Source organism: Mus musculus, chromosome 5 (assembly GCF_000001635.26).
Source record: "Mus musculus strain C57BL/6J chromosome 5, GRCm38.p6 C57BL/6J".
NCBI lineage: Eukaryota > Metazoa > Chordata > Mammalia > Rodentia > Muridae > Mus > Mus musculus.
In genome coordinates this window covers 112,909,441-112,922,029 of record NC_000071.6, presented here as the reverse complement: position 1 = coordinate 112,922,029, position 12,589 = coordinate 112,909,441, and the positions used below count along the sequence as shown (strand labels likewise).

The window sequence follows — 12,589 nt, the reverse complement described above, 5'->3', positions numbered from 1 at the left end:
GGTTTTGGGAATGCAGAGTGCCATTCTGGCCAGGGACCTCCTAGGCTCTACACATACATACACACAAACATATACACAGCCAAGCACACATACATGCATGAACACACAAACAGATGTGTGCATATATATACATATATGTATATACATATATACACACACACATATATGTATATACACACATGTTCCCATAAACATGTATACATGCACACACACACAAATATACACAGGCACATGTATACATACATGCATGTACACACAAACAGGTATACACACACATACTTGTATTCCCATAAACATGTATACATGCACACACAAATATACATAGATACATGTATACATACATGCATACACACACAAACAGGCTTACATGGATGCACACACATTTGCATGTGCACACACATACATATGCATGCCTCTTGTCACACTCAGAACAACTGAGGACCTCCAGTCTGGGCTTAATTTGGAAATTTGAATGGATGTGGGGTGAGTTCTGCTCTCTTCAGGGGCTCAGCCTCCCCTGTGCCTTCTAAACAGCCCGCCTGCTGCTGTCCAGGTCACTCTTCTGTCTCCCAGAGACAAGAGGAGGATTGGTCTCAGAGAGGTTGCTCCAACAGGTGCAGCTCCCACTAGCCAGGTTTGAGCAAAGTCACCTCATTCTCCTGGCTTCCCCGTGAAGCCTCCCTCAGAGGGTGGGACAGAGACATTTGAGTGACTGCAGCTCTCGGAGGTCCGGTGCCTGCACTCCATGACACTTGTATTTAAACACTCATTCATAGTGGTGGATGAACGAGTCTTTGTGAGATACTAGCAACTCATCCTGCAGCAAGCTTTCCCCCCTTTTTAGATTGTTTCAGGGAGGCTGGTCAGCCAGTCTGGCTTTTCTGTTTTATCAGATTCTAAACTCTATGTAGACCCATGTCCCCACTTTTACAAATACAGCATCCACAGATGAAAAGCAAACCCAGTATGTGAGGCTGGGAAGATACTCAGTCAGTAAAGTGCTTGGTGTGCATGAGTATCTGAGTTCAGAGCTGTGGCACATGTATAAGACTTTGGTGTGGTGGTACACACTCACAACCCAGCACTGGGGAGTGAGGAGGAGGCAGAGACGAGGAAGCCTGGGTCTTGCTAATCAGCTGGTTTATTCAGTAGCTACTCACCCAGATTTAGTGAGAGACTCTGTTCTCTACATACAAATAAGTAAATAAATATGGAAGACACCAATACCAACCTCTGGCCTACACACACACACACACACACACACACACACACACACACACTCATGTGCATGCACACATACACACATTCTTACACGTACACAATATACTCACATGCACACACATGGACATGCACACACTTGTACATGCACACACTTGCACACATACATGCACACATAATATATATATACACACATTCTCACACACACGTACACATGCACATACATAATACACTCACATGCACATACATATACATATATATTGCATACACACATTCTCACACATATACACACACATATTCATGCCCACACATACAATTCTCAAGCACATACACACATACATATATATGCACATACACATATATACTTCCATACACATTTACATACACAGGAATAGATGTACCACATGCACATACAAACAAAAATTTTTTAAAAAATAATTTAAAAAATATCAACATATGTTCATTTTCTTTGGCAAAAAAATACCTGATGCTATTGACGGCCAGGCCTAGGCCTCATGGCTGGGAGCCATGGTGAAGCCCTCCCTGAATGTGGTCATGGTGGGGTCCCACGGCCATGGTGCTGGCTGCTCTGCATCTGGGCAGGTGATGGAGCACAGCCTCTTCTTTCCTTACACACCCAGCTGTTGGACTGTGACCAGGACCTCTATAAGAACTTCCCACTGGTGATCTCCGAGCGCTGGCAGCAAGAAGTGGTGGAGACCATCTATGACGCCGTCAATGCTGATACTGATAAAATCGAGGCCAGGAGGAAGGCTAAAAATAAGCAACTTGGTCAAGAGGAAGGTAAACCGCTTGTTATCCAGTACTTAGAGGAAAGAGCACACCCCACTTGGGTTTTACGTGGATTGGAGTCACCAGGTGGATGGAAGTGCCCACTGAGGGGAGACAGTGCTGTCCCAGTTCTGGAGTACCCCCACCCCTGGAACTTTGGGAAGCAGGCTTGAAATTTTAGTCCTGAGAGATGGAGCATCTCAGAGTCATGAACAGGCCCTTGGAGATTCCAAAAGTCTCTGTGACAGGAGTGTACCTCGCAAATGCATTTTAAGTCTGCTCAGAAATGCCAGCCTGTGTCAGAAGGGCAGCTCTGTGGACCCCAATCCTTGCCTGTCTCCTCTGTCTCAGAGCTTGCTTTCTCCCCATCTCGGGGGACATAGGGGTGTCAACCTTTTGAGGGTGATCGAACTCTCTTCGGAGAGTAAGCTCCCAAGGGTGGGTGAGTTTTATCTCTTTTCATTTGTTATTCCTGGCACCCACAAAGCTTAAGCCTCATGCCTAGCCCCCGTGGCATCGTGGGCACATTGATGGATGAGTGAGTGATTTTAACACAACCGCCAAGGCTCTGGGGAATGTTTTGAAACATCCCCAGTTTTCCTTAAATAATGCACCAACTTAGAGCCGCAGTCAGTGCCCTGCATGGGTCTGAGGATGAGTCTGCTGTGGCTGCCACCTTAACCTTGGAGAGAGAAAAGGCCTGGCTTCAGAAAACGACTCACAGGATGAAAGTGGATTAAAGGAAAGAACCCTCCAGTGGCAGTGGGACTTTGGAGAGATTTTACAATTAAACAGTCTCTATTATTTGGTAGTCGTTATTATACATATAGGTTTAAAAAAAATGGGTTGGGAGCAAACCTTTGCCCTGTCAGAGTTCTCAGTAGGTACTGTGGGTTCAATGCCAAGAGCCTGGGACCTTCTGAGCTCCCAGCTCCTGTGTGTCCAAAAACTGAGATAATGGTGTTCAGATGAGTTACTTTGTAGAGACCTGTGCAGGTTCTCCAGCCCCAGAGCCTGTTTTAGCCGTGCTAAGGTAACATTGTGTCTTTACCCTCAGATTACGCTATGGGGAAGGACTGCATCATGCACGGGTACATGCTGAAGCTGGGGAACCCCTTTCTCACACAGTGGCAAAGACGCTATTTTTACCTGTTCCCCAACAGACTGGAGTGGAGAGGAGAGGGCGAGTCTCGGGTGAGTCCCGGGGTGGGCCCTACGCAGCCTTCGGGTACAGCATACTGCTTTATATCCAATGCCTCTTAGTGTCACAGAAAACAAGGGTTGCTCTCGTCCAAGTAACTTTTAAGTGTCCAAGTGGAGTCCCCTTCTTGGAGTAAGATGCAGGTGTCATCTGAAAGACTGAGTCCAAGTCCAGCAGCCTTGAGGGTGGGGGTGGGGGCAAATGGAGGCTGGGGAGGGGAATGGGTGGGCTGGGAGAAGAGCAAAGTAGGAAGAGGGCCATCCCAGCTCATTGCTTTCAGGACTGAGGACACCCCAAGGTGTCCTCTCCAGGCCTCAGTTTCCAGAAAGCCTCAGAGCTCCCGTGATTACTGCAAGCTTACCCAAAGCTAGGGGCTGTAAACAAACTCACTGGTTTAGTGGTTTCCAGCGTCCAACTCTGGATTTACTGAGAGGAATCCAGGGCAACCAAGGGCACAGCCAGCTCACTGTGGGTGGGGAGGGATGCTGACTGACTCAGGTCAGCCTGTGCTCGCTAGGTCTCTCCCCAGGTCAGATTACACCAAGTGTTACCAGTGGGCTTTACATCGGAGAGGCTGGGATAGTAAGGCACCCATGCTGTCTGCACCCTGCTGGGAATCTGTAGACAAATTTCACAGTACCTCAGAGCCTTTCCCCAGTTACTAGTTACTTAGTAGCAAAGGGTTTCCCCGAGTTACCAGTTACTAGTTATGGCAAGCAAAGGGACAAGTCAGGCTATTTTATTAAACACCCACCAAGTGAGAGGCCTGAGGAGGAGTCCCCCTGGGAGGACGGTGTAGGAAGGCAGGACAGGGCTCAGCGCTGGGAGTGCAGGCTTGGTTTTGTCCCAGGGTCAGGACATGGTTTTGTGTATTGGGAGGCAGGACTGAGGCTCAGCAGTGCCGGAGAGTATGGAATCCATGAGGCCAAGCTCAACTCCTTTATCCTGACTCAGAGCCATGGGTTTTGATAACTGCTGGTGACGTCTAGGGTAATTATGAATGGTGGCAATGGCCTGTGGTCACCTTGGTGCTGTGCCAGGAGGCCCTTTGAAATTAAAGTCGGTAAGACTTGCCGCAGTCGGGTGTCTTATGGGTGCCCCAAGATGCAGCTCTGTGCTGGCTGGTGTTGAGGTGTTTTCCTGGAGCCTGGTCGGACAGTCTTCTTACAAGCCTCATGGAGGAGGGCACAGCAAACTGTCTGGGCTGTAACGGAGTCTCAGTCTCTCTCTCTCTCTCCCTTTCTGTCTCTCTTGCTGTCTCTCATTGTCTCTGTTGCTGAATCTCTGTTTTTCTGTCTGTCTCTCTGTCTCTATATCTCTCTGCCTCTTTGTTTCTGACTTTCTGTCTCCCTTTGTCTATCTGTCTCTGTGTGCCTCTTTGTCTCTGTCTGTTTCCGTCTCTCTGTCTCAGTTTCTCTCTCTTCTCTCTCTTTGTCTCAGTCTCTCTCTTTTCTCTCTCTGTGCCTCTCTCACTGTCTCTGTCTTTCTGTCTGTCCCACTGTCTCCGTCTCTCTCTGCCTCTTTGTCTGTTTCTGTCTCTCTGTTTCAGTCTCTCTCTTGTTTCTGTGCCTCTCTCACTGTCTCTGTCTTTCTGCCTGTTTCTCTGTCTCTCTCTGCCTCTTTGTCTCTGTCTGTCTTTGTCTCTCTGTCTATTTCTGTCTATCTCAGTCTCTCTCTCTTGTCTCTCTCTCTGTGCTTCTCTCACTGTCTCTGTATGCTATCTCTCTGTCTTTCTGTTTGTCTCTGTCTGTTTCTGTCTCTCTCTTTGTCTGTTTCTGTCTCTTTGTCTTTGTCTCTGTCTCTCTCTGCATCTATGTCTCTGTCTTTGTCTCTCTGCCCCTGTCTCTCTTTGTCTCTCCCTCTCTCACTCCACTCAGTGTTCTGTATGAAGCTGGGCAGTCCCTGAGGTAGATCTGTCAGAATGAAGAGAGGCATAAAAAGCATGGGAGGTTCTCATGCTATTCACTCCAGATTTTTGTAGAATTTATCTGAAATATAAACAAACAAACAACATCCCCAGATGAGGAACTCATTGTGTGGTGGCCTCCTGCCGAAACCGTCACACTAGATCTCCTGTGAGGATCCTATAAGAACGCCACTTGCATTTAGGTCTTTTGGACATCAATCAAGATAGCTATGTCTTCGCCCATCTCCCCATCCCAGCTGTCACTACTGTGCTCACTGTTCTGATAATGGCTGGACAGTGGCAGATGCTCCTGTGACATGTGATGTGGTCCTGTCATGGATACCCAGACTGACACTTATCCACAGTGCCTGCCCATAGGCCCTCACAGACCACCACTGCCGTCCACAGTGCCTGCCCGTAGGCCCTCACAGACCACCACTGCCGCCCACAGTGCCTGCCCGTAGGCCCTCACAGACCACCACTGCCGTCCACAGTGCCTGCCCGTAGGCCCTCACAGACCACCACTGTCATCCACAGTGCTGGGCCATGGAACCTCACAAAAGCATGGCTTTCCTGGTGTTTCAGTTTGAACTTTTGTTGTTGTTTATGTCACTGTGACCATTCTCCTTATTTCTAGATGATCAGCCAAGAAAGAGAAAGTAATGCCCTTTGCTTTTGAAAAACACACTCTTTGATTTATCCCAAGAGATCACCAAATACCAAAGTAATCGTTAACTATTTGCATTTAGCAAAGTCTACTGACCATGGAACAGATCATGTCTGTGGAGGAGACCCAGATTAAAGACAGAAAGTGCATCTTACTCAGGATAAAGGGAGGGAAGCAATTTGTCTTGCAATGTGAGGTAAGGCTTTTTTTTTTAATTAATTAATTTACATCCCAAATGCTGCCCCCCACCCCCTTCACAGGGTTCTTCCCCACATCCTCTCACCCCTCCACCCCCCACCCCCGGTACATCGAGTCTCTGCAGGATTACACAAGGTAAGTTTTTATTGACATCCCTCTGGAATGGAAACAATGGCTCTGGCCATTGTCCCCAGGTTCCCCTTGTCTCTCACAGATTTAGGAGTGTGAAGTTTCAGGTAAATTAAGTCACATCAAAATGCTAGCAGAGGAGGAAGTGCAATGAGGTGATGGTTGAGTCTGGAGATTGGGATGGGGGAACGGGTGTGGGGGTGGGGGAGGACCTGGAGCCTGATCTTACCGATAACATAACTCTCTTATCTTTGGGATTCCAAAAGGGCTTTTCCAGGGGTGCTGTCTTTGTTCTACTCTTTGAGTTTCATTACTGGACAGCCCCGGGGTACTGAGGCGTGTTTTCAGAGCAGCAGCTTTCAGAGAGGCCCCTAGAACAAGGTTGCCTTTTAGCCTGTTTTTGAGATATATAGAGTCTTACTGTGGACTCAGGATGGCTGGGAACTCTGGTCTTTCCTGGCTCAGCTTCCCCTGGGCTGACACCCTCCTTAAGTAACTGTAAACTCCCTTAGACCCTCCTTAAGTAACTGTAAACTATCTTAGACTTGTGATCAGTCATTTTAAAGTATCAGATCCCCTCCCCCAACTTTTATTCTATAGGCTGTGGTTTTAGGACCCAGAGAAAAATCCCCAACTAGATTAAGGCAGTAGATACTGTGTGCAGGAAGCTCACAGGAAGAGCCCACAGCTGGCTTTCCTTGTCTCACCAGGTTCCCAGGGACTCGAAGGTAGGGGTCAGGCTTCATTCAGTGCAGGTAGCATGTGTCCAGTGTCAGGCTCCATTTGTAGATACTGTTGGCAGGTGAGTAGACACACTCCAATTCTCTCCTACATCTCCATGCAGAGTGACCCCGAGTTTGCACAGTGGCTGAAGGAGCTGACCTGCACCTTCAATGAGGCCCAGAGACTGCTGCGCCGTGCCCCCAAATTCCTCAACAAACCACGGGCCGCCATCCTGGAGTTCTCCAAGCCACCACTGTGTCACAGAAATAGCAGCGGCCTCTGAACCACAGAGCAGCGGGGCCTGAAGGAGGGGCCCCAGCTCTTCAGCCCAGGAGTGGAACGAAGCCACGGGGAACCGTGTGGGGCTAAGACACAGTGTTTCTGAGCACTGACGGGGCTGCTCCAAGCCGAGGAGGCTCAGGACACCAGGGCGGCCTTCTGGGAGCTGGGACATCCTCGGGGCTGTCCTATCCACACTCGAAATTACTGAAGAAGCAGAGGCATTCTGCTGTGCAACTCTCTCACTTTGGTATCCAGGGACCCAGAACGTAAAATGGTCCTTACTTCTCAAGCTTTTATGTCTGGCAGGGAGCATATCTGGGGTGGAAGCACGGTCTCTGGGACTATGGTGGCCTGTTCTAGGCATTGCTGTGTCCGAGTGCCTGCCTGAGGTGTAGGGGTTGAGGCTCCAGACACTGGAGGAGGGTCTCTGTAGGTCAGGGCTGACTCCTTGCTGTCCCTGAGGCGATGAGGTAACCCTGAGTATCGTGTGCACTTCCTTCCTCTGATGACTTCTTTCCAGGGATGCCCCTCGAGGAAACTTCGCGGCATCCATCACAGCCATTTCTGGTGGGCACAGACTTCAAGCAGGACCTAGGTAACCCACCAGACAGTGCCCCCAATGCATGGCGTGCATAAACTTGGAGTCACCATCAATGGTTAGGTATGACAGAGTCCTCCTGATCCCCCAGTTTGACCTGGGGAGCATCTGAGGATGTGCCCAAGATAGACAAGAGTTGCTGCCTTGTCTTTCAGTATAGCTTATAATGATCTCACACTGGTGGGTGACAGTGTCCAGCGGTCGGTCCCCTATGCGCCCTGGCATGCCCCATACCCTCTGTCACTAATGCACTGTGCGCTGAGTTATTCTGATGGGGGCAGCAGTTTGCCCAGCCCCCTTCCCCTTAAAAGTGGGTTTCTCTGCTGCTGCCTGGCCCCATGTCACACAATGAGAAGTCCTGCAAGGTCTCGGTGGACTTGTCCAATTCCTGAGGCCTTGGGGGCGGGGGCAGTATGGTAGTGTTACTGGGTCTCTAGATGAAGTCCCGAGCACATAACCTGACAGCAGAATTCTTTGTGTTCTGTCCTGGATCTTCCTGACAGTCCCCAGTGTGTATTATGTTCTTGTGCTGGGGAAAATGAGGTGTTTATTTATTGATATCTATGGGGTTTTTTTTTTAATTGCAACTACCTTTTGAGAATTTGGAAGATAATTTACTGAGAGGGTCCATTACTCGGCAGGTGCATGAGGGACCTGTGAGACTCAGGGCCTGTCTCACCGCACATGAATTCTGGGTTCATGATCACGCACAGGGCCGCTGTTCACTGCCTCCAGGGTGGGAATGTGGCGTCACCTGGCAGGGACACCCTGCTTGCTTAAAAGACTAATATTCAGATTCTTCTACTTCTACTACTACTACTACTACTACTACTACTACTACTACTACTACTACTACTACACACACACACACTTAAGCGTTGTGGTTACTGTGTAGGCATGGTTAGTATGGACAGCTCACACATGCTCAGTCAGACCTGCAGGGAGGGGTAGGAGCTGTATCTCTGGTCTCTTTAGCACATATAGAGACCTCCCCCCACCCCTTCCACATTGGGAGGGAACTTGACCCCAGCAGGTGCTGGGCTAGCTGTAACAGTCTCTTATCGGGGTTATAGCTATACCAAAGTCTTTCAAGATGGCACAGGATCATGGGATCCTGCACCTGCACTAAATCACGCCAGACTGGCACAAATATCATGTGTTATTATTGGCCAAGTTAATTTTAAGGCCCCTTTCCTTTTAGAAAAAGAAGTGTGTGTGGGTGTGTGTATGGTGGGGTCTCCTGCCCTCAACCCCATTTCCCTCGGGGACAGGAATGAGAGAGAGTGCAGATGGCCTCTGGCATAGTCCTAAAGATTCATATATGGGCTGGTGGTGGATCTGCTAGCGCCATCTCAAAGGCCATCTTTCCACCCTGGCATGTGGCTAGGGTGTGTCCTGGATCCATAGGGTGGGAGGAGGAGCCAGATGGGTTTATGATACATGGCTGTTTGAGAGTTCCCATCATGCAGGCAAGTCCCTAGATGCCTCTTGTACTCAGACTGTTAACAGGGCGAGTCATGAGTACTAGTGACCTGGGTTTCTGGCCTGGATCACTTATCATGATGGAGGATGTTCCACTTATTGCTGTTTTTACACAGCTATACTCTACATAGGCGTGGTTTCATAAGGCAAGAATCAATGCACAAAGTCCAAGAATATCAGATAATTTTAGAGCCACTATGTGACACACACCAAATTAAAACCTTTGGCAAGCCCCAGTTTGTTTATTATTTATTTTAATCTAAACTACCCTCTTGTCCTTAGGGCTCCCTGCTTTTCCTCTGGGTCATAATTAAATGTGTGGGTTTTTTGTTTTTGTTTTTGTTTTTTGTTTTTGTTTTTAAACAAAGCCTGTGGAAATTGTCACACTGTAGTGGTTGACAGAGGAACCTGTCTTGCTACTGATACTCAAGTGTGCACATTGAAAGGCCCATTGGCTGACATTACAAACTGTCCATGTAAAACCAGCAATGAAGGATGGATGGTGACCTACAGGGGAAAGACACTGCAGGTTCACAAGCCCAGCCTTGATTGGCAGAGGCAGGAGGCTTATGAGTTTGAGGCTAGCCTGGCCTACATGGCAAGTCTCTGCCTCCAGAACACCAAGGGCTATGGCAGTAGCTCTGGGCCAAGGTCTTGCCTTACATCTCCAAGATTCTGGGTTTAATTCCCAGAGGGTGTGGACAGCGGGCAGCAGACTGTTAGCCAACTAATAAGATTTATCTCTAGTGGCCGCCTTGACCTTGGCTATGTGTCTGTGAGAAGCAGCTGTTCTGAGGCCCCACTAGCCAGGATTGTTCACCAGTGGTCAGTGTGACAGAGAGGCAGAGCAACTCGGTACAGGAACTCACCGTTTCAGTGGTAGGGTAAGGACAGAGGGAGAAGGCTTGGTTGGCTGATGGAAGCCACACACTTGGCATGATGACCCACCAAGGAGGGAATGAGGGGAGCTCAAGGGACACGCCCTCAGAATCCCCCAAGGATTTTTGCAAGACTTGCTTCGTTCCTGAGGCCGAGTTGCCCCGTCATGAAGGTGCCGCCACGTGTTCTTCTATGGACATTCCCAGGAAGGTCCCTCATCAGTGGTACATCCCCGGACACTGAGTCTGTCACCTGAGACTGTGGCTGTGTCGCCCAGGCAGTGTGAGGCTGTGACCTAGTCACTGTCCATGAATGGGCTGTGGAGGGGTGCGTGTCCAACTTAGATGTGGTGAACCTCAGAATGGCATCACCGCCTTCCTACATGTTTGATTCCACTTCTACTTGGAACTTCCATAATTTAAATTTAAAAAAAAAAATCGTTTCTCTTCCTAAGTGAGGTTTACTCGAAAGTCTCAATTGCTCACATTCATGTTAATAGGACCTCTTGCTTTAACTTCATTGGTTGGTTCAAGGCCTCTTTTCCTTTATTTGTTGCTATGGGAATGAAGAAGGATGAGCCCAAAGCCTCTTCTCCATTCTTGGTGGACATTAGCATTTTCTCTGTTGGTTGCTTTTGTCAACTTAGACAAATAAGAGAGAACGCAGCACAGCACCTCAGACTGGCAGCCCCAGGATTCAGGACACTGAGACAGGAGAATGATAAGTCCTGGGACGTCCTGGGCTACAGCTACAGGGGAAACCCTGCCTTAGGAACAAATCAACTAACAGACGGAGTTGTTTCCTGACACAGGTGTGAACACTCCTACAAGCCACCCGAAGGTGCCATGTTCCCAAAGTGGGAAACCACGCACTTTAAATGGCCTTCAATTGAAAAGCAGCCACAGAGACTTGGTTCGAAATGTTCGCCTTTCATGAAGGACAGAAGTCGTTACAGCTAATTCAAATCCATAGCGTAGAGTTAGGTCTCGGCTTCTAATAGTCTGAGTCCTTCCAGGAAACAGAAACCTATGCCATCCCTTTTTATTTTGCCCTAAATGTAAAACATCTTTGACAGCAGCTTGGGAGTGGAGCCATCATTCTGATTATCAACTGTGATTTTTTTTTCCCTCCATTTCCTTGGATTTTTCACCTGCCCTGTGGTTATATGTATTGTATGTGGTTTATAAATTCAACACTGGCTTTTTTTTAGTTCTGTTATTAAATTATATTTTTCTATGTTCTAAGTAATAGCAGATCTGGCTTCTTCTGGTAACAGAGATGGATGGACCTGTAACTAGGAGACAAGAGTTCTATTTTAGCACAAAAGCATTTTATATTATTTATTGAATCCGTATGTGCGTTCCCATGGAAACCATCTGTATTTCTGCTTCTTGTGATCTGTATAGTTTGTTATTTAAAGAGAGATGGCAGCCTTTTGTGTTGCTGAAACAATAAAACCAAGCTCCTACAAGCAGTGGCTTGAGGCTGACATCTCATTTCCCTGACGTGGACTCTTCCCCAACCGAGACACGCATGTGGGTTTTTTAAGGCATTGCAGGTGGGTTGCTGGAAATTGACCTCTTCTCCCTCGACAGCCATCAAGGGTGCTGCACCCCCAAGCACTTAGGAGAGTGACCTCCAGAGTTGGTCACTCAGGACGCTGCTCTAGTTTTTAAAGCCAGCCTTGTCCAGGGGGCCCTGTGAGCTGATCAAATAGAACCTTTCTCTAGCCAGCATGGCCTTGTGGGAACCAGGGCTGCTCAGCGAGCCTTGGCATTTTCCATCTATGCTATCCTCCTTCAGTCTTACTGGTCTTCACATCCAGTAACCATGCCAGCTCAGCCCTCTCCCCCTCTCTTTTATCCATGACAAACTGTGGTTTAAAACTACTCCGAGGAAAAGCTGATTTAAATGTGCCTTCTTACTCCTTTCTATTCAGAACAGTTTGGAAAGCTGGATCATAGTGGCAAACACTCACACCTGGGAATAACCCTCACTGGTGCTGGTTCTTATTTTAAGGGGACCCTCTAGGCTCCATTTATGCCAACAATGGTCAGCTGTGAGTGGGAAGTCCAAGGATCCAGTAGTTGCTCAGTCGCACGAGGCTGGGTGTTTCAGCTGGTCTTCTGTAGAAGTAGGTTCCGACAGATGTGCTGCTAGTAAGTGCACGCAGGGGAAGAAGAGCCAATCTTCCTTCTTCCAACGTCCTTATGTAGGTCTCCAGCAAAGGTGTGGCCCAGATTAAAGGTGTGTACCATCATGCCTGGATCTGGGACTTACTTTGTCCCAGGCTGACCTGGAACTCTGTCTCCTGGGATTAAAGACATGTAGTATCTTCCCTGGGCCTAAGCTTTTCATGGCCACTATGCCTCAAGATCTCCTTGCCAAGACCAGGACAGAGTTGGGCAGTGGTGGCACAAGCCTTTAATCTAAGCACTTGGGAGGCAGAGGCAGGCAGATTTCTGAGTTAGAGGCCAGCCTGGTCTACAGAGTGAGTTCCAGGACAGCCAGGGC

The 12,589-nt window shown here is 48.4% G+C and overlaps 1 protein-coding gene across 5 annotated transcripts in view; it reads left to right on the top strand.

The window, feature by feature from the left end:
• Grk3 (G protein-coupled receptor kinase 3) overlaps positions 1-11,552 on the top strand; it is a 105,183-nt gene extending 93,631 nt beyond the window's left edge. For 3 of the 5 annotated variants that reach the window (XR_389274.4, XR_880394.3, XR_880393.3), the window contains exons 18-21: positions 1,860-2,022; positions 3,068-3,204; positions 5,867-5,980; positions 6,956-11,549. Coding sequence is in view for 2 of the 5 variants with exons in the window: in NM_177078.4 (NP_796052.2) it covers positions 1,860-2,022; positions 3,068-3,204; positions 5,867-5,980; positions 6,956-7,117 (576 nt within the window). In the remaining 3 variants the exon portion in view is untranslated. Of the gene's footprint in view, positions 1-1,859; positions 2,023-3,067; positions 3,205-5,866; positions 5,981-6,955 lie in introns of all 5 variants that reach the window. The other 2 variants (NM_177078.4, NM_001285806.1) reach the window with 1 other exon arrangement.
• The last annotated feature ends 1,037 nt before the right edge of the window (positions 11,553-12,589 follow it).